Source organism: Alternaria dauci, chromosome 2 (assembly GCF_042100115.1).
Source record: "Alternaria dauci strain A2016 chromosome 2, whole genome shotgun sequence".
NCBI classification, from domain to species: domain Eukaryota; kingdom Fungi; phylum Ascomycota; class Dothideomycetes; order Pleosporales; family Pleosporaceae; genus Alternaria; species Alternaria dauci.
In genome coordinates, this window is record NC_091273.1 from 1,258,053 (window position 1) to 1,282,504 (window position 24,452).

Here is a 24,452-nt window from a genome sequence, read left to right on the forward strand (position 1 = left end):
GTCATCATATTGCGTTCGATTGCGGCAAAATTGAATTTGCCTGTGCGCATGGGTGGTACCTACCGTGTGTACTGCATCCGCTCGGAAACAAAACGTAGGTTAGCGCCCTGCAGCCTTACCGTTGTCATGCGACTTACAATCACTCGAACATATTACAAGGTGTCTATAACCGCATGTGCTTCTAGACAGGAAAAGCAAAATACATGAGCTTAAGGCGTCGGACGCTCAATAGTCGCCGTCTCCTGTTGAGTAATCCACGCTGACATCGAGTTTGATGATAGGTCCGTCTTGGACTGCGCGCTTCTGCGTGTGAGAAAGGTGCAAAGTAGGATTTGATCAAGGGGATACTGTATTAGCTTCTCACTGACATACATCTACGCCACTAATGGAATGAAGCAGGTCAACGCACTCATATTTACCAAGGCTTGGTCAATTCTCCTTCATACTCAACTGCCTAGTTCAAGTAACACAAACATGAGGTAGACGAAGAGCGTACTACATCACCATAATCACCAGCCGTCAGTACCACCCACACGTACCTTTCGCTTTGTACCACACCCTATGCACGTACATGCAGCGCGCTCATCTGATCGGTCGCTAAGCCTCGTTATCGGTGAGCATTCTGTGCATTCCCAGCGGACCGCTGCCAAGCGTCGTTGCTGCATCCCCGCGATCCCAGTGATACAATATACGACTCTGTTGAGGATCAGTACTGCGCGTAAGATCCATGCTACAGGGATTGTATGGACAGAAGTCTTCAGCAACAGAGTATTGGTGGCTACCAACACCCCTTGAAACTAACAGCATGGAGTATCTTCGGCGTGATCGGTAACCGGCGCGGAGTTGTTACAAACCGATAGACGCTCGATACTTGTATGCCAGTACTGATAGTGTCGTCACATGTAACCTCAGTACTACGAGTGGGTGTCTAGACTTCTGATCTTGTGCAGAGATGCTGCCAAACTGACGACCCACTCCAAACTGACGCCAAGAGAGCCCACTAATTACCTCTACAGGTAATTTGCTAGGCTTTATAGGCAGGGATCTGCATCACTTTGTCGTCAATTATCATAACTGACGCCAAGGCAGCATGCGTACTCTTGTGCGTCAAATGTTACACAACAGCCGCACCACCCGCGTTGCCGGGTCCGCGATTAACATGTCATTGGCAGACATTATCAGTGGAACCATGGATTTTAGCGAGGTGTGGTGGGCTGGCTCGGTACATGGGCCAGAACATAGCGACAATGCCCACCTTACATGCGATGCGTGCTCGAGATCAGGGGCCAGGTGTACTCGCGTCGGTTCGCACGCTGTACCATGTTGTAATGTAGGTTTCAGGGACATCCGCATCCAGACTTGTATGTTGTTAACAAACGCCTTCCTCGCATGCAGCAGTGACACACTGTGTATAACCACGCGGCCGTGTGTTACAGGCTCTTGCTCTATGTTGCATCGGCAGGCTATCCATGTGCATGTCGCATAAAAAGCCTGTCGTGTATTTTGACGGTTCTGCAAGGCGGATGCGGTGCGATAGGGTGCAACTTGGGCAGCAACGGAGAAATCGGTATAGGAGGTAAGTGCTTTCCTGCAGGCGCTGATCCATGTACCTAGAAACGATGCGTAATCAGTTTGTACAGTAGGCACGTGTACCAATGCATTGCAGTATAGCGAACATGAAAGCAGCACGCCTAGCCGTCGTCAGAACTTCACGAATTCGACAGTATACATCACAGCCGAGTCTTGGCGAGGGCTGCGTAGTCGCATGAGACGTGACAAGGTTTGTGAATTTGATGGTATTCATGTCTCAACCGGTTCCCATTCCTCGTGATATCGTTGATCCGCAGGGGAAGGAAATGAAGGCCTGAGTCGCCGTGAAATGCATGCCTGCGCCCTTGAAGGGCAGTTCAGATTCCGAATTCCTGCTTCCAGTCAGCCGCAGCCCTCGCGCCCCACCCGTATCGCCATGTGCATACCTCAACTCCATATCCCCAACCGTTTACCTGCTCGCGCTCCAGACGGACTTGAGGAAGCCGTCCTTCTGTGCGAGCCTGTTGAAGCTGTCGTCGGCCTCGCCCATGGCGCGAACGAAACCACAGATGGCGTAGGCCTGGTTGTCGCCGGTGTAGCGGCCGTTCTCGTCAACCTTGCCAACGCTGATCTGGACAGAGGCGTGGTCCTTGGCCCTGATGATGCGTCCGGTGGCCGACTTGTAGGCATTAGTATCGCGTTTCGGCGTCAGGTAGCTAGTCGTTACTCACGCACTATATTATGTTAGCAGACCTTCATTGCGATTGCTGGCGTGTGGCTTACTTTGCGGGGGACGTAAAGGTCAACGAGCTCTCCGCGTTCGTTCTCCATTTTGATCGATTTGTGTGTTGACGGCGGGTGGTCTTGGGTGAGGCTTCGTGGGTGGTCGATGTCGTCGGCGTCAATGGAGGGCAATTTCGAGTGTCGCTTAGAACTGGTGGTTGGCACTAGCGCCGGATGCGGCTTAGTGTGACGCTCTTGGAGCTCTCATGGCAGTCGCAACCACGCCCACTACGGACAGTTCCTGCATTTATGCAATAATGCGGAAGCTTCTTGCATGACATCTCAGAATATTGGTGCACTAGTCAACCGGTAATCTGCCAGCAAGGGAAAAAATATCAAACCTGCTGCGTACACCCCAACAAAGTATGAGATAGAGCAACATGCGCACGTCTCCCAGCGTGCAGGCAAAGTTTGAAGAGAGATATGGCGTGACAGATTTCTAGCAATGATTACATCAAAAACCTAGTAAGCCCTAATTATGCCTATTGCACAGTTCGGCTCCACAAGTTCCATCGACCTAACGATGCTGCAATGCGATATTGCACTGTACTTCTGCCACTAAGATCATAACCAGTCAAATTCTCAGCACCTCATCAATCGAACAACAGTTGAATTACCAGCATCGGTGGTTTAGTGGTAAAATTAGCCGTTGCCATCCGCTCCAGGACAATTTCGGCTAGCCCCGGGTTCGATTCCCGGCCGATGCATTTTTGCTGTTCTGCATTTTTTTTTGCCAAAAAAAACTTGGAGTGGTAGGGTGAGCTGGAAGACGTGAGACGAACTCCCTGGGCATACCTAATGTTTTGCAACATAGAACACCAGGTTGTGTTTGCTCATGCTTTTGCGGCATCGACGGGCGCGTAATGTCAAACTGTCAATAGCTTGAAACTACAGATTACAAGATTAGGTACAAACAGACGGCCTGCTTTTTATATACATCAGGTATCGGAGTTTGTTACAGAAACCAGAGACGCTTGATGCATCAACTGAACTATGGATATGGGATCACATCATCGCATTCAACATCAGCAATATCATCAAACTGCGCATGCGAGCTATGTGCATTAAATTTCCGTTCTGTCGTGCTTGTTCTTGTTGTGTTTTCAAACGGGCTAGGCTACAATATCTTGTTTCATACCTAGGTACTGCGAGTGCGTTGTCCATCGTCCCAGTTCAACTCGTGCTTCTATTCGACTTGTTGCACCTCTTCCTCTGATAGACATGACGCAACTATAATTTCTCCCTACTAAATTTAGCGCATTCGCTCTAAATTTGATCGCGTCTGTCCTAACAGTCGTATCCGTACTTATTAACTAACTATATGGGTATCTTGGCTTCATGCTCCTATCCCCAAAACGGTGCTTACAGGTTTTGTTGAGGAGGTCAAATGCTCATCTACCTACCTAGGTAGGTAGGTAGGTACGAGAGGGTCTAATCAGACCAAGTACGCGTGTAGATTGCACTGAGATCAGTGGGTCGCTACCAACAAACGGTCGTAACTATGCCGATACATAATACTGGAGCGATTCGTAAGCGTGCGTTGAGTGAACGACATTTGAGACCAATCCACGGGTAGACCACACATTCGGTACAGCAATGAACCCAAGGTTCTACCATGACATAGCAAAGGTAGAAAATGGGTCGAGAGAACTCATGGATTTGAGATCAGCTTGTCGTGCCAATGCAGGAACTGAATGCAGAAGATGTGTAAGCAAAAGGTTCAGTATGATTACTATAGTACAAAGGCTCATTAACAGCCTGTCTTCATTATTACGTACGACGATTCCCAGCCCTGCTCGCCGTTAAGTAAAACAATCAATCAATCAAGTACGTATATACTATCGTCGCTCTTATCGTCTGCTTCAACACCGTGTCTATTACGAGGAGACAGCCGTTTCTAACGGCTTCCTCTCCTTTCTGGCGCAGGCCCTGGCACCATGACCTTGAAAGGCATCTCGCGACTCGCAGCACCTCCCATGCTCACCGGTGCATACGGGCTGAAGTGCTGCCCTTGTGAATGTTGTGAGGGTTGCTGAGATGGAGCAGGTGCCAGCACCTGCTGTCCGTTCTGCGCTGTAGCGGTACTCTTTGGTAAGGGCTGACCACTGCTCTTTGGCCTTCCGCCTGCTGGGCTTTGAGGACCGTACGGGCTAGGGTATGTAGGCATGCCCATGGGTGCGGGAGCAAGCTGACGGGGGCCAGCTCCAAACTGTCCACCCGCGGAGCTTGGAGGCTGAGTAAGGGGAATACCGGAATGAGCATGAGACGGATGGTGGGCATATGGGCTCGGAAAAGAGCCGGTCGGTAAGGCTGCGAGTGGCGAGTATTGCACCATCATGTGGTGTGGTGGTGGTGGGGGTGGCCCACTGACATACATGTAATGACCCGGCGGGCCAGGAGGACCTTGAGTGTACTGAAGGTATGCTTCTGGAGGGGCGTGGTGAGGGCTGTGCTGTGGAGGAGCATGTTGAGGATGATGGGATGGAGATGCTTGTTGCGACTCTGAAGCCTGTGGTTGGGGTGTCGCCCCAGTTGCCGAACCTGCAGACTGCCGCGCACCCTTGCGGTTCGATGAGTTCGAGCGTGACGGAGTAGGCTTCGCAGACTTTCCATCCTTTTCCTCCTGTTCGCGCTTCTTTGCTTTGCGTTCAGCCCACCACATGGTCATGGATTGGCTGCGCTTCTCACTTTTCACGCGCGGTTTTCGTCTCGATCCTGAAGTCGGGGAGGACTCATCGACATAATTGTTCGTATATTGGCTCAGCGGTGCTGTAAGCATATATGCGTCAGGCGTACTAGACTCGCTTGGATGTACAAGCGGCACCTCTTGAGTTGGCGCGGCGTACTGTGATGTACCTTGGAAAACCGTCTCAGCAGAGTTCGGCGCCATCAAGGGTATGCCTTCCGGGAAAGACTGGGCATCAATGGTAAACTGACCTTGACCTTCACTCATTGAGTTCAGTGCGGGCGGTGGAACGTTTGGTCCATGTGCTGAAGGAACTGGGGTTCCGGATTCGCTCGTCTTCTTTCGCGGACCCTTCTTCACCCCATAGTCGCTACGCCGAGCTACATTTTTACTACCAGCTGGGCGTCCACGCTTAGGGTTTGCATCGGAGTATTCGTCGACATCCATCGCTGAGGACTCTTCATCTCCGGAGCTGCCAAGGACCGATTCTTCCCGCATCTCTTGAATGCGTTGATGGAGTAAGTTACTAGCCGTCGTTCGTGCTCGCTTCGTTCCTTTTCCTTCTGGTTCTGGCGTCTCGGAGGTTGGTTTTGAGAACCGACTAACCCCCTTCTTGCGTGCACCGCCCCAGCCATTGTGCTTCCTAGGGGTATTGGCCCCAGTTCCGGTATCAGTGCCATCGAACTTGCGAGTGGCCCTTCGTTGCCGCTTTGATGGACGGCCTTCTTCGTCTTCTTCCCCCTCGTCTTCGCTGGGAGCTGCTGATTCTAGCATGTCGCGCGTGCGACGCCTACGAAGCTCTCTCCGACCACCCTTCTCGGCGCCTGGTCGCTGTGCCCAAGGATCCTGGCAGCCTGGAGGCTTCTTTGGGTCGTAGACATAGCCATATAGATCGGCCTCCTTCATATCCTCAAAAATCTCCGGGGCTAGAGGGATACGCCCGCCATTACAGGCTTTTTTGGCTGGATGCATGTGAGGCGCGGTCTGAATCGATTAGTAGGTGAAGGTGGAAGAGTGACAGTGACTTACTCTTGCATCTAACATGAGGTATTCATCCTGCCATGCTTTGAGAATCTGTTGTGCATTTTGCGTCAGTGCATAGAGATTTTCGGTACTTCGTTGCGCCGCCGGAAATTTCGTCAGAGCCGCAATAGCAGCTTGTACATCAGTCATCGGCTTGAAGCGCTTCTGCAAGAGGTAATCTGCTCTATCCTCACACTCAGCCTCGATTGGAGAAGGCGCATCTTCAATAAATGGGTCAGGGAGGTCCGACTCAGAGAGGACATCTTCTTCAGGGTCTAGCAGTTTTGGAACAGCGGACTCTGCAGGCGTCGAAGCAGATTCCCGTGGGGTCTGCGAAGCGGAAGCCGGCAGAGCAATCTTAGGAACGGCAAGTTTTCCCGATCTCTTGGACGCTGGCTCAGATCTTGACTCGGGCGCAAGGGCTGGTGTGTGTGCATCATCGTCAAAGGAGTCCTGGCCAGGTGGCGCGGAACCTTGTGGCGTCCTTGATGGTTTATGTATGACGTCTATGCGATCGAATTCAGGCTCGCTTTCATCATCTTCAATCGCTTCCTCGTTTTCATCGTCGGAACTATGCGCAGAGTTGAGGTTGTGTAGTCGCATGTTTGGCTTGGCATTGCCGTTGGGTGTGCTCTGATTGGACGGCTGATCATCATCATCTTCTGTAAATGGAAAAATAGCAGCATTACGAGCAGCTTTTGAGGCAGATGCGGTCGCTTTGGAGATTCCTCCTCTTCCACCCCTCCCTCCCCGGCTGCCTCGGCCGCCGCGACTGCCTCGGCCGCGTCCACCACGTGAGCCTCGACCACCGCGTCCACGGCCGCCTCTTGGCGCTGGCTGAGGTGCAACAGGCACTTCAACTTCACTTTCCTCTGCGCTCTCTTCTTCAGAGTCAGATGCGTCATCTGGGCTAAGCGACGGTTCCATTAGAGATCCCACAAGCGACTTGCGTTCCTTGGGAAGTTTTCCGTGGTGCTTCTTGAGACCATCGAAGAACTCGGGTGAGAGGCCGAAGACCATGAACAAGGGATGCTCGTACGAGGCATAAATTTCAGGTGCAGCTTCGAACGAGTTGCCAGAAATGTTGGAGGCAGAACGAGTAGTTTTTCTGGTAATGGTTGGACTCAGCTTGGTAGGGCTGAACTTTGGTGCAACCGTGTCTGGCGCATCTGATTCTGATGGGGCTTGTTTTGCTCCTCGCCCACGGGTCCGGGTAGGCGTGTCACCTTGGTGGGAATTGCGACGTGGAGCAGCGCGCGTAGCCGCACCCCTTGGACGTGGCATCAGGATGATAGGACGGACCAATGCGAGTAATGAATGTTGTGTTGAATTTTGGTGTGCACGCGGCGAGGCAATGTCTCTCCATGTAGGGGCCCAGGGAGGCGTAGCGCGAATCGCAAGCCTGCTTCAGGGTGACAAAAGCTGCAGGCAAAGAAGATGAAGGAAACGTTGCGCCCCAGCAATGAATGTGCGCGAACGCAGACAAGCAGTCGATAGAGAGTATCAAGAAAAGGAAATGTCAAATGGAATAGTCAGTCAATTCGGCGTGTGATGATCTTTGTCTCGGGGCGTGGCTGCTTCAGCAAAAGCGAGCCGAACCATGATGCGCTTGGCGCATGCCCGGGCGGCCAATGACAGCGAGCCGCTAAATTGGCTGCCATGTAGCTGTCCGATGGTCCAAACAATGCGGCCATGCCACTTTGGCGTTGTAGTGGTATTCACTGAATAGGCACGTCTCCACCTTCCGAGTAGCTTTCTGTTCGTGCGAGTACTGTCCAAGGCTGGTCTCTCCAATTCCCAGCCATCATGCCGCCAAAGACCGCCGACAAGGAGCTCGACGAGCTCGCCGAACTGGAGATGCTGGCTGAGAATCCCGTACCCCCGCCGAAGCATAACAAAGGCTCTCGCGCGCCACGCCAGAAGATCCAGAAGCAGGAAGACGATGACGCACTAAAGGACCTCGAGGAGCTGGAGCAGCTTGGAAAGTCGCAGCCAGCACCAGCAGCACCACGCCAGGTCAGCCGGCCAAACACACCCAAAGTATCGTCGTCGTCGACTACGACATCGAGCAACCGCCGCGCCCCGGGCGTGGCCACTCCCTCTTCGGCTGGCTCGGCACGCACGAGTGAGGACAACAGGCCTGCACCACCAAGGAAGTCGGGAGAGAGTACCCGTTCCTTCCACCAGAGCTTTGCGCCAACTCAAGAGGAGCCCGCCAAACCTCACGCACCCGAGCCTCGGGAGGAGAAGCAGTCAGGCGGCTCCTGGTGGGGAGGCGGATGGGGAGGACTCGTATCAACAGCCACTGCGGCTGCCGAGACTGCACGGAAGCAAGCAGAGGCTGCTTACCAAGAGATCCAGAAGAACCAAGAGGCTCAACGGTGGGCCGAGCAAGTACGAGGGAACGTGGGAGCCCTTCGAGGCATTGGTACAACTTCACTCCACTCCTGCATGCCGTCTCAGTCTAACAACATGTAGGCGGCGAACTTGGCAAGCGTGCCGTACCTACCTTCACCAACCTCCTGAATACCCTCGCCCCGCCCATCTCACAACATGAACGCCTCCAGATCCACATCACACACGACCTTATCGGGTACCCCTCGCTCGACCCCCTCATCTACCAGACTTTTGCTCAAGTCATGGCACAAGTAGAAGGCGGCGATCTCATGGTCATTCAGCGAGGCTCAGAGTCTACACAGCGTGGATCACTCGAAGGCTACCGAGGCGGCGGTGGAGGCTGGAACGACGGTCCGTGGTGGCGACACACAGACAAGCGCGATCTTTCAGTAGTCAAGGGACTTGTAGAGGGCACGAAACTTGCAAGAGTCAGCGCCGAGTCATACGCAAATGAGTTCTTCGGTGCAAGAGGAGGTGTGGAAGAAGCTGCCAAACACGCCACAGAAGTCCTAAGTGAGACAAACCCAGTACGGAGTAGCGACATTTTCATCGCAATTCAGGCCATCAGCTATCCGGCACAAGACAATCTCTTCGCCACATCATCCTCGGAAGAGAAGTCGGATGTCCAAGAGCCAGAAGACGACGAGGAAGAGGTGGCATTTGCAATCTATCTCCATGACCCCATTCACGGCATCTCGTTCAAGTCTGTCAGCCAGTCTTTCCCATCCAAATGGGTGGACTGGCTAGATGCGCCGGCCAACACCGAGGCCGCGGGCGAGGAACAGCAACTACCGCAGGAGATCTATGAGATTATCGAAAGCGGCGGCGTGGACCCAAGAGAATGGGTTAGCGAGTGGATGGAAGAGACGATCAACTTGAGTGTGGGCATCGTCGCACAACGCTATGTCGCACGGCGGATGGGAGTTGGAGAGGGAGGACTAGGCAGAGGAAAGGCTAGGGAAGCAGTTGTCGATGCTGGAGGCGGCGAAGCTGCACGGGCGGGTATCATTTGAGAACACGGCAACGAGACAACGGTTTCTTTCATTTCTCTGGTGACGGCAAGGCGCTAGGTTTGCTACTTGAAGACTCATAGGATTGAGCTCAGCATTTGCGCTACGAATAGACGACTTTGTTCGCCGCATGCTTGCTTCCAGCTCCCACTCTGTGTCCAACGGTACCTGGTGTCGTCGGTCCTCGCAGATAGCCGCTTGTGGCCTGTCCTGGGTTACACGATAGCATCGCACCAGGCTCGTGGCTGCATGCTGATGATCACATTCATCGCATGCAAAATTCCCTTGTACGTCCGCGTGCTGCTGTCTATGCTGCGCTGTTGGATATGCACGACGCTACAAGTCTCAGCGCCTCGCCAGATGCTTGGTAGGGCTATGCCGGCGTCTCAACCAGACTTCTTCTTGTCTCCACCTTCCTTCTTGTCCTTCTTTCCTCCCTTGAGTATTTCCAGATGTCCGGCCTTTTGCGCGAGGAGCTTCTCCGTCTGTCCTATCAGCCCAGAGCTGCTCTTGTGCACAATCTTGTTTTGCTTTATTATCGCCGCATTCTTGGGCTTGATGACACGGGCGCCGCGCTGGACTCGTTGGGATGGTCTGGGGACATCGTGTCAGTTCGAGTACGTTGAAGTTTCAGCACGGAGCTAGACTCACTTCTTCGGAGCAGCGGCCTTGGACTTCTTGACGGCACCTTGGGCCATTGCGGAGAGCAGTATGTAAGGCGTGGGGCAGAGACGCGGGTGAAGGCTTGCGCGGAGTCTATCTCTTGTCGAACCGGATCGGGCAAGAGCTTGTGCGGGTGGTTGAAATCCGAAGACGAGTCACGGGATAGTTCGAGCCGCGAAACCTTCACTAGGACTTGGTTGCGGCGTATGGCGGAGACGGCTGCTTTGGATAATGCAAAGTCGCGCTTTCCAGCATTTTTCGCGATTCTTGGCGTCGCCGCTACGCTAGCCAAGACGGGCATGGTACTTTGCGGGGGAGTGCATTTAGCCTTTTCACCCAACGTGGGGACACGCTCCTTGAGACCGAGGACCCGTTTTCCAAGTCTCCGCCTTCGCCCTGGTGTAAATCTCCGCTCCTGAAAGAGCTTCAGGCCTTGCAACACTGGTGGCCGCATAGGGCGACGACGAGGCTACACGGAACAATTTCGTCGTCGTCTCAACATCCTGGATATGGCATCCGCATGTCTGGATTCCGGTCGAGCATCGCTCAATCGCGCATCTTCACCCATACTGGCTTTCCATGTGTCCTGCAAGGATCCGGATATTTGCATGCTGCATGTACACCCAGGCTTACCGCCAAGGCACATTAACTGCTCTTCTAGAAGTCTTGCAGCTAGAATGCGACTGGCTGCTGTACGTCACCTCAATTTAGCCATGCAGAACAGCCGGTCCCGGCTGGGGTAATCGACTAGGGTTTTTCATATCGGCCCGCTGTTGGCCAGCACTCAATGCGTACCTGGATTTGCAGTTGCTAGACACTTGATGGGTAGGTGATTTACGATATGCACGATGACTAGTTGATTAAAGGGATAGGTTGGTGGAGAACCATGGGTGTGTGGGTTAAGGGCCTCCATCACGAGGCGAAGGTCTGGGGAAGCATTCAAAAGCAGGGTATCTCCGCGAGCCTTTGGGCATTGTCCAGGACGTTGCTCAACTACTGACCAAGCACCATGGAGCTCCTCTCTCGCACCGTGGTCGGCGCCCTTTCGCTCTCGGTCGCCTTTGCTGGATCTGCTTCCGCTGTTGAAGCCTTCCGCAAGCCGACCGTTACAACTTCAGGTGGCAATGGAACTCTTCTTGCCGCCCGTGGTTCTCCAGTCAGCATACATGCTGATGCTGCGGATTGGCCCGGTGTCCTACGCGCCGCCCACGACCTTGCTATCGACTTCGGACGTGTTACCGGTATCAATGGAACACTCACAGCTTCTGGAAAGGCGACAGCCAATGCTTCAATGATCTTCAACGTCACCGGCATCAGCGATGATTGGAGCGTTAGCGGCAGTGCTGCTTCTAATGCCATCGGCGGAACCATCATCGTCGGTACCATTGGTAACTCCAGTCTAATCGATGACTTGATATCGAGTGGACAGCTTGACGTCAGCGAGGTTGAAGGTCAATGGGAATCCTACATTAGCGCTGTGGTACACAACGCTGGAAACATGACTGGTGACGCGCTCGTCATTGCTGGTATGTATAGTATAGTCACCATAGATGCCAAACGCTAACTCCACATAGGCAGCGATCGCCGTGGTGCCATCTATGGTATCTACGATGTATCTGAGCAAATCGGTGTCTCCCCGTGGTATTGGTTCGCTGACGTACCCGCGAAGAAACACGAATCTATCTACTTGCTTGAAACTACCAAGGTCCAGAAGACACCATCCGTGAAGTACCGCGGATTCTTCATCAACGACGAAGCACCGGCCCTTACTGGTTGGGCGAATGACCGCTATCCTTTGTCTCCATATGGTGCACCTTTTGGAGCACAGTTCTACTCCAAGGTTTTCGAACTGCTGCTCAGGTCCAAGGCTAACTACCTCTGGCCGGCCATGTGGAACGGCATGTTCAACGTGGACGATGCACGCAACCAGCCGCTGGCCGATGAGTATGGTATCGTCATGGGAACGTCGCATACCGAGCCCATGGTTCGCGCCACTCAAGAATGGAGCAAAGTCGCCAAGGGTGCTGAGTCTGGCTGGTCTTGGGCGACCAACAACGCCACCCTCTACGACTACTTCTACGAGGGTGCCGAGCGCGCCGCACCGTACGAGAACGTCGTCACAGTCGGCATGCGCGGATACCACGACACAGCAATGTCCGCTGACGTTCAAACCTCTGTCCTTGAAGCAGTTGTTGATGCTCAGCAAGAAATTCTTAGCAAAATCCATGGAAACGCGTCTGAAGTTCCCCAGATGTGGTGCTTGTACAAGGAAGTTCAGGACTACTTTGAAGCTGGAATGCAGGTTCCTGACTGGGTCACTCTCCTCTGGACCGAAGACAACTGGCAGAACATCCGCCGTCTTCCAGTCGGCGACGAGAAAAAGCGATCTGGTGGTGCTGGTGTATACTACCACTTCGATTACGTCGGTGACTCTCGCAACTACAAGTGGCAGGATACCATCCAGCTTCAGAAGACATACGAGCAGATGAAGTTGGCCAAAGACCGCGAAGCTGACCGTATCTGGATTGTCAATGTTGGTGACATCAAACCCGCTGAGATCGCTATCAGCCATTGGTTCGATATCGCTTATGACATGGACTCTTACGACGAGTCCTCTGTGCCCGAGTGGCTCGCTGGATTCGCTGCCCGCAACTTCGGCGAAGAACATGCTGAGACGATCGCAGAAATCATGGATGAGTATGGTTTCCTGGCCAACATGCGCAAGTTTGAATGGGTCGAGCCCTCTTCCTTCAGTATACTCAACTACGAGGAGGCTGACCACATTCTTGCTCGGTGGGAGGCACTTGCGGAACGGGCCAACGCAGTGAACGCAGCACTTTCCCCCGAACAACAACCCGCTTTCTACGAAATTATCCTTCATCGCGTGCTTGCTGGTGGCAATCATGTCGATGTACAGGTTTCCGGCGCCAGGAACATCATTTACGCGCAGATGGGCCGCAACAGCGCGAACAGGTGGATGCAACGTGTGATTGATGGTATGAACAAGGACCACAATCTTACGAGGCTCTACCATACTCAGCTCAACGGCAAGTGGGACCACATGATGGACCAAACCCATCTGGGATACCAAGGATACTGGTAAGTCTCGGTACATTGAATATCAGTTGTTCATATACTAATCCCAAAACAGGCAACAACCTATGCGCCAATCTACTCCTGACCTCCGTTGGGTACAGACTCAGGAGCGATCGCTAGCAGGTGATATGGGTGTCTCGGTCGAAGGGTCCAACGCTACCATTCCCGGTGATGACATGTGGCACGGCAATGGTGCATCCTCTTTGACTCTTCCGGCTATGACTCCCTTTACCCCGAAGCGATGGGTTGAGATCTCCCACCGTGGTACTGGACCATTCTCATGGAACATCAGCGCCGACCCATTCATCACACTCACCCAAGCCAAAGGAACCATGCAGCCCAACGACGACGACATCCGCATCTACGTCGATGTCGACTGGAGTCAGGTCGCAGACGGCTTCGGTGCTCAAAGCAAGCTCAACTTCTCCAGCTCGACCGACTACGGTACTCAGGGTGGCAGCCCTCAAGTCATGGTCATGGTAAACAAGACATCGATTCCGGAAGACTTCAACGCTGGCTTCGTCGAATCAGCTGGCCAGCTCGCCTTCGAAGCAGAACACTACACACGCACCACTCCTGGTTCATCCGATCATTCTTACCAGATTCTGCCCAAGTACGGACGTACGCTTTCTGGTGTGAAGCTTGCCGATAACCTCGCCGAGGGCCTAGACTCTTCCAGTGCTCCTAGTCTAGAGTATGACTTTGTCACCTTTACGCCCACGACATCCGCCAAAGGCCTCAATGTCACTCTCATCCTTACCCCTACCCACAACATCAACCCCAAGGTACCCCTCGCCTACATTGCAAAAGTCGACAACAAGACGGAAGCGCGTCGCGAGTTTGTCATTGATCAGCCTCAGCCCAACTTCCCTGTTGGTTGGGGCAAGGCTGTTGCGGATAGCGCGTGGTATAACACTACCAACCACGGCGAGCTTGCTCCTGGCAAGCACACTCTGAAGCTCTGGTTAGTCGAGGCCAACGTCATCTTGCAGAAGGTTGTGTTGGATCTGGGTGGCGTTGTGTATAGCCATAATGGTCCACCCGAGAGCTATCGTGTTGGCGGTGGAAACGCGACCATGCATTAGACGGATGTGGTGTTGAAGATGAAGGAGCCTGACTCATGATAGAAGATTTGGGTAATACAATATATTTTCGCAAAAGCAGCCCTTGACATGGTGATCAAATGACCGAGGTTGGTACTCTGAGCCTTGTCTGTCATGAGATGATTGAGAGGTGAAGTTCTCATGTAAATGCACCGCTATGCTCGAATGAAAAAAAAAGAACCCCCATACTGAACGCCCCCAAGCCATGCCCTTGTCTATTGGATGTTATCAATCTGCCTCCATCTTGTATGCACCTTCTGACTCTGTAGTCTAAACGTATCCATATCGTTGGCTGGGCTTTTATACGATACCGCTACCACCTGCGCCCCCAGCCGTTCCGCCCTGCGCACCTCCGGCGCCACTCGTAGCTCCAGTCTTGCCAGCTTTCCGGCGCATGCTCTTGCTTCGATGTGTGTAGTAATTGCTCGGTTCCTTCATCTCTTCCTTATCTATACGCTCCTGGCTTGGCTGAAGCTTCCCATTCGAAGCATGCTCTTTGACTTTGCTGACTTTGGAGCCCATCGTGGGAGAGTTGCGTGTTGTAGCAGGAGACGTGGGTGACGCAGGGGTTGAAGAGGTGGAACTGGATGTTTCGTCGCGTAAGATGATTACGCTGTGTTTGTGTTAGCGTTTGTGCTGCGTGAAGATCGTTCCTGGACATTCGCGACTTGTCGCGTGCATGCTTCAGGACGGAGGCTGTATACTCACGGCGGTGCTGGATGCGGTTCAGGCTCAGGTTTATTGGGTGGGGACGCAGTATTGGTAGCTTGAAGCTCGTCTAGTGAGAATTTTGGTCTGCAGAGTAAGAAGTCAGACGTTGAAAGATAGAAGAGAACCAATGATAGATGTCTCAAACAAGGGTGCATACGTACTGCAGGGATGACGTAGGTGGTTGCGGCCGGACTGGCTGATCGGCAGGGTCTGGTACCTGGAAGTGGGGCGCTTGTGCTTTGCCAGATTGGGAAAGGATGATGATTCTGAGTGGCACTGTTAGTAAAATGGTCACAAGTTTGGTATGACTCGTTCTAATGATGAATGAGCGTTATCACGCAAGGAAACAATACATACGGTGGTGCAGCCGGCGGTTCTGGGTCTGGTGGACCATGCTGACGGGCGTCGTTCCCAGAGCCTGACCCTGTAGAGTTTGTGCGCGTCTCTGTTCGATGAGACATTTGACTCAAGTACTGGGCGTATCGCACAGACTGCCAGAGTAGACTGTAAACTTCGCAAAGGAGAGTGTGGGTTTCCAGGACAGACAGAACGTGGAGAGTGATGGAAGAATGCAAATCTGCTAGAGAAGACTGCTCGATGTTGCTTATAGCGGCAGAATGGGGTTGAGGAGAGGTCATGGTTAGAGCTGGTAGAACGGGGGTATCCATGACTTTGTCAATGTCTGTGACTTGGAACATCTACCATTCTGACTCTTATATGTGATATGAGGCCTACCATCTCAGCACGAGCTTTGTGCTTTCCTAGCTATCGCCCACCGACTCACGACCGAAGTCACTGCCTTCCCAGCAGCACTGTACTCTTTCGATCTGGCCCCATGATCCTTTCCAGTTCTCCAGCAGCGAGTAGGATTTGTCGTTTGCAAGTTGAAGACGCGCTAGAGCCACGCTGGAAGATCGGCCAGAACGTGTAGTCCGGATGAAGGGCTATGTTTGGTGGCCGTGACCCGCTTGACGTAGTGTAGAAGAGTACTCATTGGAGCAACGCCTTGTTTTAGTCAGAGGGAAGCCTGATGAGGCTCAATTAAGCTTTCTCGCATGTCTCTGAGTAGTGACCCATTTCGGTATCTAGCTGCGAGGCAGCATCGCAGGCAACACGGAAGATTGAACGGGGTAGATTAGGCGAGCCATTTCCTATTGTCGGCTTCAATCTTGCTCATTAGCTTCAGCCAAGCGGATCGCATCGTGAGCAATGCGGTAGGCAAGTGGCTATGCGTGGGGAACGGGCATGGTGGAGTCTGGCTTGCACGGTTAGAACTTCCGTTCGTGGGACGCCCCGTAGGGCCGAGAAGGAGGCTTACTATAGGTTGCCACCCTGGCGGTGTTGGCCATAATAAGGCCCTCGATCATCTGCGATGAAACTGGAGCGAAAGAGGAAATTGCGACAGTGATGGAATGGGGAAGGGAGATGTTTGGCTGTTCGGCTGTCTGGCGACTGCAGCGTGGCGCATGGATGTTCCCCCCCACCTGAGATTCGCTACACGCGGCTTGTACCTGCCTTGCGTCAACACCAACGTCGTTCCTACACCCTCGACCGCCGCTCTTCTCGTCTTCCCTCTCAAATGGGCACGCCCTTGTCGCGACACGCGATGACGCAACATTTCCAGCGCTCAAGCTTCCCTGCCGCAGCCAGCTCCTATAGCCACCTGCTGCTGAGCGCACCAAAGCCCAGGTCGCTCGGAGATCAGCAGCTTATCTCAGCCATAAATAGAGAGGCTTCACAAAGCTTCGGCATTGGTTCCGGGATCACATTCATGTCCTAATCATGTCTGCCTTGCCCTAATGGCTAAGGTGGAAGGCCTTTGGGGGCCAATGGCAGTGCAGCAGAGCCGAAGGTTCAGGAGCGCCACTAAGTTGCTAACGGCTTCGTCTGTGCTACTGCTGATATAACACCAAGCTAAATGACGGCAACCAGACAATTGGTCCCAAACCCAGCAGGCAAACAACTTTTGGGGATGCCAGATTACCAACAGAGTGTTCAGCCAAGCTCCAATCCTCTCTCCGACCGGTGTTATTCCCGTCTTGCTGAGCTCACACCGTCACTACAACACGTGCGCGTTTTGTCACGAGGTATTACGCTATATGCGCTTACTTCCGGGGTATGACAGAGTTGACGCGGCATTGTGATGTAGCAAAGTGACAAAGAGTCCGGATGAGCGCATATGGTAGGATACCAGACAGGCATTGTGGATAGTCGTAGGTAGACATAAATCTGCATCATGTGATTGATGGTTCAGTATCAGCTCTCCATTACTGTTGAGATAAAGTCTATCAGGCTAATAGTCACCATCTGCACAGTTTCAAATGCTATTCTGGCGAGTGTTATTAGAAACTTGGTGGTGCTGTTCACACTAAAGTCTTCGCTGATAGAAAACGAAGTTCCCTCTTTGGTATTCATACCAGAGTGCGAAGTGTGCATCATGGCATAAGTCACGTGAAGGGATGCGCATGCAGGGCTTGGCTCGCTAATCTAACATCGATCTGGATCCTCGATGTTTCAGGGACCATCTGCGTCATCGATCGGTGCTAAACAGACGCGAAAGCTGAACGCGTCGAGGCAGTAGAGCAGCCATGGCACCAATTCCTCGCTTTTCGAACGCGCATGGCATTTGCGCATTTGCCGCATCTGATCAACCGCTTCGCACGCGTCAGCCCCTTCACGCGCATCACGTCCCGACTGCCATCGATCGTACCCTACCCAGCTTCCCCGGTGAAGAGACTGGCCACGATGCCACCAAAACGTAAAGCGAGCATCCCGCCCAATGCGGCATCTGCGAAAAACTATACCGATGTATCCGGGGATGCGCCCAACAAGCGTTCGCGTATTGCTAAACCCATCCCAAAAGCCTTCGCAGCTGGCGCGCCACCCACGGAATCGATAGCGAGAAATGCCGAAAATGGAGCGCCTGGGGAGGCTGTGAAGAAGGAACAAGGTGGATTTGACCACTCGAGGCCGGAAGAGCGAGCAGGCATAGTTGACAGGCGATACTATCCTGCTGAGATGAGCAATGAGCGATGCGCCCTGTACAATGCAAACGGGATACCGCGGCCGATCGAGATACTGGCAAGGACGCTAGAGAGTACAAAAGATAGGCGTAAGGCTATCAAAGAAGCAAACAAGGCGCAATCTGGCGATGCCGTGGTACACTGGTTCAAGAGAGATCTGCGAATGCGGGATAACACAGGCTTGTCGCAGGCTGCCCAGCTGGCCAAGGAGAAGGGTGTGGGTGTCATCGGTGTCTGGTTCATGAGCCCACAAGACTGGGAAGCTCATCTGGTTAGCCCACCCAAATGTGATTTTGAACTGCGTTCGGTCGAGTCCCTGAAGAAGGAGCTCGAAGAGTTGGACATCCCGCTATACATTGAGACAATTGTGGAGAGGACGAACGTGACAAAGCGACTGGTAGAGCTGGCCGAGAATTGGAATGTGAAGAACGTATTCTGCAACCTGGAATACGAACCCGACGAGCTACGGCGAGAAGAACGTCTAGTGCGTAAGATGCTGGAAAAGGGCATCAACTTCGATCCACAACACGATGACTGTGTTGTGCCACCCGGAAGTCTCAAGACAGGGGCTGGGAAGCAATATGCCGTGTACAGCCCCTGGTATCGGGCATGGGTTGCATATCTCCACGCGCATCCGCATCTCTTGAACGAGCGACCGATACCCGAACGTAATCCTCCCACCTTCCGCCAAAACTTCACCCAGCTCTTTGATTCGAGGGTTCCCGAACTTCCAGAGTGCAAGTCGTTGACACCCGAAGAGAAGGATCGCTTCTACCACCTATGGCCCGCAGGCGAGTCCGCCGCCATCGACCGCCTCGAACGCTTCCTGGTTGAAAAGATCGGCAAGTACAAGGATACCCGTAACTTCCCCGCTCAAAACAGCACGGGACGTGTCAGCGTACATCACGCTGCTGGCACACTAGCAGCCCGAACCAGTGTGCGTATGGCAAGGGACGTCAACAGTTCAAAAAAGCTCGATGGTGGCAAGGACGGTGTTAAAGGTTGGATCGGAGAAGTTGCGTGGCGCGATTTTTATCGGCATGTGCTTGTACACTGGCCATATGTCTGGTATAGTTGTCACATATACCTGGTCTACCGACGAGACTAACATTATCCTCAGCATGAACAAGCCCTTCAAATTTGAATACACAAATATTGAATGGGAATACAACGACGCCCACTTCCAGGCTTGGACTCAAGGCCGTACAGGCTACCCTATCGTCGACGCAGCAATGCGTTGCCTGAATCACACCGGCTACATGCACAACCGCCTTCGCATGACCACAGCTTCCTTCCTTGCAAAACACCTCTTGCTGGACTGGCGTCTCGGCGAACAATACTTCCTCACTCACCTCGTTGACGGTGACTTCTCTTCGAATAACGGCGGCTGGGGCTTCAGTGCTTCAACTGGCGTAGATCCCCAACCGTACTTTCGAATCTTCAACCCATGGACCCAGTCCGAGAAGTTTGACGAGAAGGGAGAGTTCATCAAATTGTGGGTACCAGAGCTTGAAGAAATAGAGGGGCCGGCCATACATAATCCTTACAGTGCGGGTGGGAAGGCAGCACAAATAGCAAAGGCCAAAGGCTATCCCGAGCCAGTGGTTGAGCATAGATTCGCGAGGGAGAGGTGTCTCGCGCGATATAAGGCAGGCATTGGAAGGGAGACCGCGTGAAGATGTGAGGGCAGAACATCAACACTGTTTGCAACTCTCAACAGTTATAGCCTAATCGCGGTAAGGATAATAGTCTCGAGATATACGCCTAGCAGCGCTCTTTGAACGATAGTCGATGGATCCTCTCTATGTGTACCGTTCTCTCGCATTATCAGATCTAACGTACGATAAGATATTCGATAATACATTCACATTGCACGATCGGAGAAGGTGGAGATCGTGTGAGCGAGGTGGGCCTCCTACCCAGACACAATTCTAGCCTGTTTTTTGACAAAGCTCAAAGTAATGGGATGTTGAACAGACTTCCGCATAAACAATACGATCAAAGGCCCTAGTCTCACACAATGATACAGCCATTTTCGGGACTACATCCTGGACGAAAGAGCTGTGGAAGAAGGTCTGACGGCAGACTGGGTATATCCCCAGCTGATCTTGAGAGTGCGAGGGTCAGAAGGAAACGCTAACTGCATCTGGTTACTCTGATTTAGCCCGGTTCCTCGCCACCTGTGGTGTACAGATGGCGTCCTTCTCATCGATATTCGCGATCTCACTTCAGAGGGCCACCTAAAAGTAACGTGTACTTCCGAGTCATGTATGACCTCGCTTGATGAGTTTTTGTCGATCGTACTGCCTACTGTGGAACTATATCCGCGCCTGACGCGATCGTCAATCAGGCAGCCGCGCTCTACAGGCACCCTTTCGTCACATATCCAACACAAAAGTCTAGCGCATCTAAGCTCTTTTGGGTTCTAAAGTAATAGCACAAACTCGAACACGTTTCTTATGACGCAAACTGGAAAATGCGACACGTGTCGTCAGCGGAAAGTTAAGGTAAGGCGCCCACCGTGGACGGAAAGCAGCGTCACGCGTCGTGAAGCATTGCAAACCACTGGGAATGGGATTGATGCTTTGCTAATAATCGCGCAGTGTGATGAAAAGCGACCAAAATGCAGCTCATGCAAGAAGAAAGACCGACCATGCACCTATTCCTACGGAAAAGCTTCGGCATTTGTGGTGCAGGACCCAAACCAATTGACCAAGCATGGAAGATCAAGAACCACACCCGTCACATATCCGCTGACCCCTTCTGATGAAGACATCGACTCATCTTCAACAACGCCTCCGAATCTGTGCGTTACAACAGAAAGACACGCAGAGGATGGACAAGGTTACTTCCAGACTTTAGCACTGCGCTCGAAGGTTAAAAGTCGTCTGTCAGAGAAGAGGAAGAATAGACAGCAACGTGTGCTTCAGGCTTACCTTTGCAAGCTACGGGAAGAGCACACACTTGTAGTCCATCAACCATCCTCTGATGAGACCACGTTGATCGCCCGATATGTTAGCATGCTAGGACCGGACCCCATGGGAAAGCAGCCTTTTGGAATACTGGGGACCTGGATACAGTCGATACCTTCGCGCATAGGCTCAAACAAGATGCTAGACCTCGCTGTCGAATTCCTAGTCGACAGTTATGGGACGTTTCGAGACGACATGCACTCGAGGCGCAAGGTCGCCAAAGCGACGAAAGCCAAAGCATTGAAGGAACTGCAGCTTATCGTAATGAGTACTGATAACCAAACAACGTACGATGTTTTGTTAGCGACAAAATTGCACTACGCTGCAGAAGTAAGCTTGCATGCTGAGAGCTCTAGAGCTTTACTGACAACTCCCAGGCTCTTTTGGGGCTGGATACTATGTACCACGCCATACACGCGTTCGGTCTCGCCGAGCTGCTGAGGTCGGGATCTGTGTCTGGTGTTGATGACGAGCATTTCTGGGATCTGATCGATAACACTTACATCGACGACGTGAGTACCGTTTTCATCTTCAACATTTTGTGCTGATGTTAGTAGGTTCATGAGGCGATGTTAGCAGGCCGCAAGTCAGTATATCACAACGAATTCTATCTATCAGCGACATACCCCCCACCAATCGATTCGGATGTAATAATACTGTCGCCATCGCAAAGAGCCTCGATAGCCATCATGCACGTCTTCATCCAGTGCCCCTATGCAGTGGCCTTAGTACGGCACGCTATTTCGAACCCCGATGACACGAGTGCCCTTGCGGCCGCGATGTCGCACCTGGAGTCTCTAATGCAAATCGATCTCTCGCAACATGTGTCTGAACTGATGCAAACATCAGTCTCTGTGGTACCCATACCACCATCACCGGAGATCGCTGACTTGATGCCCGATACGCTAGAATTCAGCTCCGTACGAAGTATGATTCTCTGCACAAGATACTGGATGTTGCAGACGGTACTTTGCGGTCTTGCGGATACGCTGTATCGACACTTTCCCGTTGAGGCAGCGATATCGCTGCTCCCATCACCTCAGCAACTACGGATCGTCGATGTTGATAGCGCAATACATATTGCAAAGTCCTTGAGATGGGCAGCTTCTGTTTCTCGAGACTTACCGCTTGTAACATTACGCTTACACACACCGCTTCAGTTGACGATAAGCCCCTGGCACCGCACAATACGAGAAATCTCCACTCAAAGATCACGATCCGGCTCGCCGGACATCCTGCCCGAAATTACGACGGAGCTATCACGTGCAGAACGCATGAAGACTTGGGTCATTAATCAGTGTAACTTGATACACATTCAATGGGATGTTTCTGTTGTCGATGAACAACCTCTTCTGGAAGCTCTTGACACCATGGCTGGAGAGAAGGTCCCTGATTGGCTTCCTGTACGCGTGCGATTCGAAGCTGAAGACGGTGAAATGGTTATGAAGTTGGAATACGAGAACAAAACGGGAAGCTTTTCAGAGAACATCGATGTCAACACTGAGCCACCCCCTACAACTCGAATGCCGCATCCTGGAACTACGGGTCAAGAATGGCAAAGAAAATATTTAAGCGTACAAGAGCTGCCGCTCAGGGATGGCAAGAATGAAGGTACAAGACACAACGTAACGTTTGACAATAAGCATAAGAATGCGTGTCTAGCTCCGAGCTGGACTACTAGACCTGTGGACTTCATTCACAGCACCGGGAGGAACTTATGCTCCACTTCTGGGTGGTGGCCTGAGACACCGAAAACCTCGACGGTGTTGCTGGATAGCACGCACAAAGTCTCAGCTTTTTCGCACATGCCACGCCAATCACATATGGATGCAGACAGTGCATCCAGCGATATATACGGCCATCCTTGCTTAGCTTCAAGTTGGTGGCCGCAGACGCCCAATCATTTACATAATAGCTAGGTGGTATTGGGGTGCGAACCGGTTGGCTTAATTGGTCCTCTCATGGTATCATAACTGCTACATCGCTTTTCTTTCTTTCCTTTGCAGAACATAATCCTCTGTATCTTCAGCTACCATTTCCTCACCACGATTGTGTCGCCCACTCCCATCCTCCAAAACTCGCCCATGGGCATCTTAAACCTCTTAGGTTGACGTAGTCGGTGATGCATATTCACAACAGCAGCACAAAGTCTTCATTGCTTCATTTTTGGTTATGTGGATTCAAAAGCAGTTAAATATGATTATAAAAGAGCATACAGCACAACGTGCTTTACCATGTAAGCATACAATACTGTACATCTAAGAGTCTTGCTTGAGCTGCTGCTTGATCTCCTTGTGCGCCTTGCAGCCTGTAGTATCTTTGCTGCCACCGCGGCAGGCAGGACACGTCCGTCCGTGCTGTATAAGGAAGAAGTGGAGTTTAATCTTGAGGTCGGCCGGTATCACCGCATCCAAGTGTAATTGTGTACTCTCCCGAGTAGCTTCTTTTGGTCTCCAGCCCCACAGGCCAGCTATACGATAGACATGCGTATCCACCGTGAATCGATTTCTCTTCAAGCACCAGCCCATGACGACAAAAGCGGACTTTGAGCCAATGTACTTGTAGCTCATCAGCTCCTTCATGGCATCTTCATCACTTGCTTCCAGGAGATGATCCAGATTCCAACGCCCGTATCGTCGCTGGACTTCATCGAGAATGGACATGATGATCTTGGTCTTCCTGACATGGAGTCCGCCGCAGTGAATAGTCTCTTGTAATTTATCTGATCCACCAGCATATATCTTGTCGTATGCAAATACCGAGCCGTACGTTTCCTTCATGCTGTTCATGGCGCGTTTTGCATTGTTCCAACTAGTGGCCTGGCTGAGGACTGCAACGATCATGGCGTCCAGAACGAACGGTATTGTTTCAGGTGTGTTTTCGTCAATTTCAGCCTCCACAGCGTCGTTGTGCAGTTTGTATAGGACATCGTAGGCGATCTGGCATTCGCGGTTTGTAGGATGACCGAAATCGGGGTATGGAGTCGTCGTTGCGTGGGCTGACCACGACTTCCACTTCTTCTCCGCCACCGCTTCATCGTCTACCTTAGGACTGTCTCTCTTCACAGTTCTGGTCTGGTCATCCTTGCTTCTCTTCTGCTCCCAATCTTGCCCTACAACGGCTCTCTTTGCAGAACGATTTGCAGCTTGACTTTTGCCGCGCTTACTGATGGTCTCCTCACTGGCCGAGGAATCCGAATACCTCCTTTTCACTGTACTGCTTGCTGCCTGTTGAACCGTACGTGTAGCCGCACGCGCTGATCGTCGCAATGCCATAGTACAGAGTAAGGGCTGGATACAGTCGCGGGTCTTCGAGTCACAGCGTGGGTGGGCTTACAGGAGAAGGACTGCGGCAGACGCATCATCAAAGATAAACGCCAATCGACGCGCTGATGTCGTCATTGATCGCAAGTCTCGGCCATATGTCCTTGGTAGAGGGACTCATTAACGAAGCTT

At 52.3% G+C, this 24,452-nt stretch overlaps 8 protein-coding genes across 8 annotated transcripts; 4 read left to right on the forward strand and 4 right to left on the reverse strand.

The window, feature by feature from the left end:
• Positions 1-4,070: 4,070 nt before the first annotated feature.
• ACET3X_002484 (uncharacterized protein) lies at positions 4,071-7,566 on the reverse strand. Its single transcript, XM_069449231.1, has 2 exons — positions 6,029-7,566; positions 4,071-5,983 (listed from the first exon to the last, which is right to left on the reverse strand). Exons 1-2 carry the CDS (start codon positions 7,304-7,306, stop codon positions 4,211-4,213), a joined length of 3,051 nt encoding a protein of 1,016 aa, XP_069309031.1. The 5' UTR covers positions 7,307-7,566; the 3' UTR covers positions 4,071-4,210.
• A 262-nt stretch (positions 7,567-7,828) lies between these two features.
• Positions 7,829-9,432, forward strand: ACET3X_002485 (uncharacterized protein; the record flags this gene model as incomplete). The annotated part of the gene is made up of 2 exons (XM_069449233.1): positions 7,829-8,450; positions 8,501-9,432. The coding sequence occupies 2 exons, from the start codon at positions 7,829-7,831 to the stop codon at positions 9,430-9,432; spliced, it is 1,554 nt and encodes a 517-aa protein (XP_069309032.1).
• A 383-nt stretch (positions 9,433-9,815) lies between these two features.
• ACET3X_002486 (uncharacterized protein) lies at positions 9,816-10,127 on the reverse strand (the record flags this gene model as incomplete). The annotated part of the gene is made up of 2 exons (XM_069449234.1): positions 9,816-10,023; positions 10,081-10,127. 2 exons carry the CDS (start codon positions 10,125-10,127, stop codon positions 9,816-9,818), a joined length of 255 nt encoding a protein of 84 aa, XP_069309033.1.
• A 974-nt stretch (positions 10,128-11,101) lies between these two features.
• ACET3X_002487 (uncharacterized protein) lies at positions 11,102-14,273 on the forward strand (the record flags this gene model as incomplete). Its single annotated transcript, XM_069449235.1, has 3 exons — positions 11,102-11,618; positions 11,667-13,191; positions 13,244-14,273. 3 exons carry the CDS (start codon positions 11,102-11,104, stop codon positions 14,271-14,273), a joined length of 3,072 nt encoding a protein of 1,023 aa, XP_069309034.1.
• A 115-nt stretch (positions 14,274-14,388) lies between these two features.
• Positions 14,389-16,416, reverse strand: ACET3X_002488 (uncharacterized protein). The gene is made up of 5 exons (XM_069449236.1): positions 16,321-16,416; positions 15,360-16,257; positions 15,164-15,268; positions 15,000-15,086; positions 14,389-14,904 (listed from the first exon to the last, which is right to left on the reverse strand). The coding sequence occupies exons 2-5, from the start codon at positions 15,698-15,700 to the stop codon at positions 14,592-14,594; spliced, it is 846 nt and encodes a 281-aa protein (XP_069309035.1). The 5' UTR covers positions 15,701-16,257; positions 16,321-16,416; the 3' UTR covers positions 14,389-14,591.
• Positions 16,417-17,621: 1,205 nt separating this feature from the next.
• ACET3X_002489 (uncharacterized protein) lies at positions 17,622-19,701 on the forward strand (the record flags this gene model as incomplete). Its single annotated transcript, XM_069449237.1, has 2 exons — positions 17,622-19,093; positions 19,146-19,701. The coding sequence occupies 2 exons, from the start codon at positions 17,622-17,624 to the stop codon at positions 19,699-19,701; spliced, it is 2,028 nt and encodes a 675-aa protein (XP_069309036.1).
• Positions 19,702-20,484: 783 nt separating this feature from the next.
• Positions 20,485-21,886, forward strand: ACET3X_002490 (uncharacterized protein; the record flags this gene model as incomplete). The annotated part of the gene is made up of 5 exons (XM_069449238.1): positions 20,485-20,532; positions 20,629-21,327; positions 21,375-21,509; positions 21,555-21,583; positions 21,847-21,886. The coding sequence occupies 5 exons, from the start codon at positions 20,485-20,487 to the stop codon at positions 21,884-21,886; spliced, it is 951 nt and encodes a 316-aa protein (XP_069309037.1).
• Positions 21,887-23,255: 1,369 nt separating this feature from the next.
• ACET3X_002491 (uncharacterized protein) lies at positions 23,256-23,840 on the reverse strand (the record flags this gene model as incomplete). The annotated part of the gene is made up of 1 exon (XM_069449239.1): positions 23,256-23,840. The coding sequence occupies one exon, from the start codon at positions 23,838-23,840 to the stop codon at positions 23,256-23,258; it is 585 nt and encodes a 194-aa protein (XP_069309038.1).
• Between the last annotated feature and the right edge of the window lie 612 nt (positions 23,841-24,452).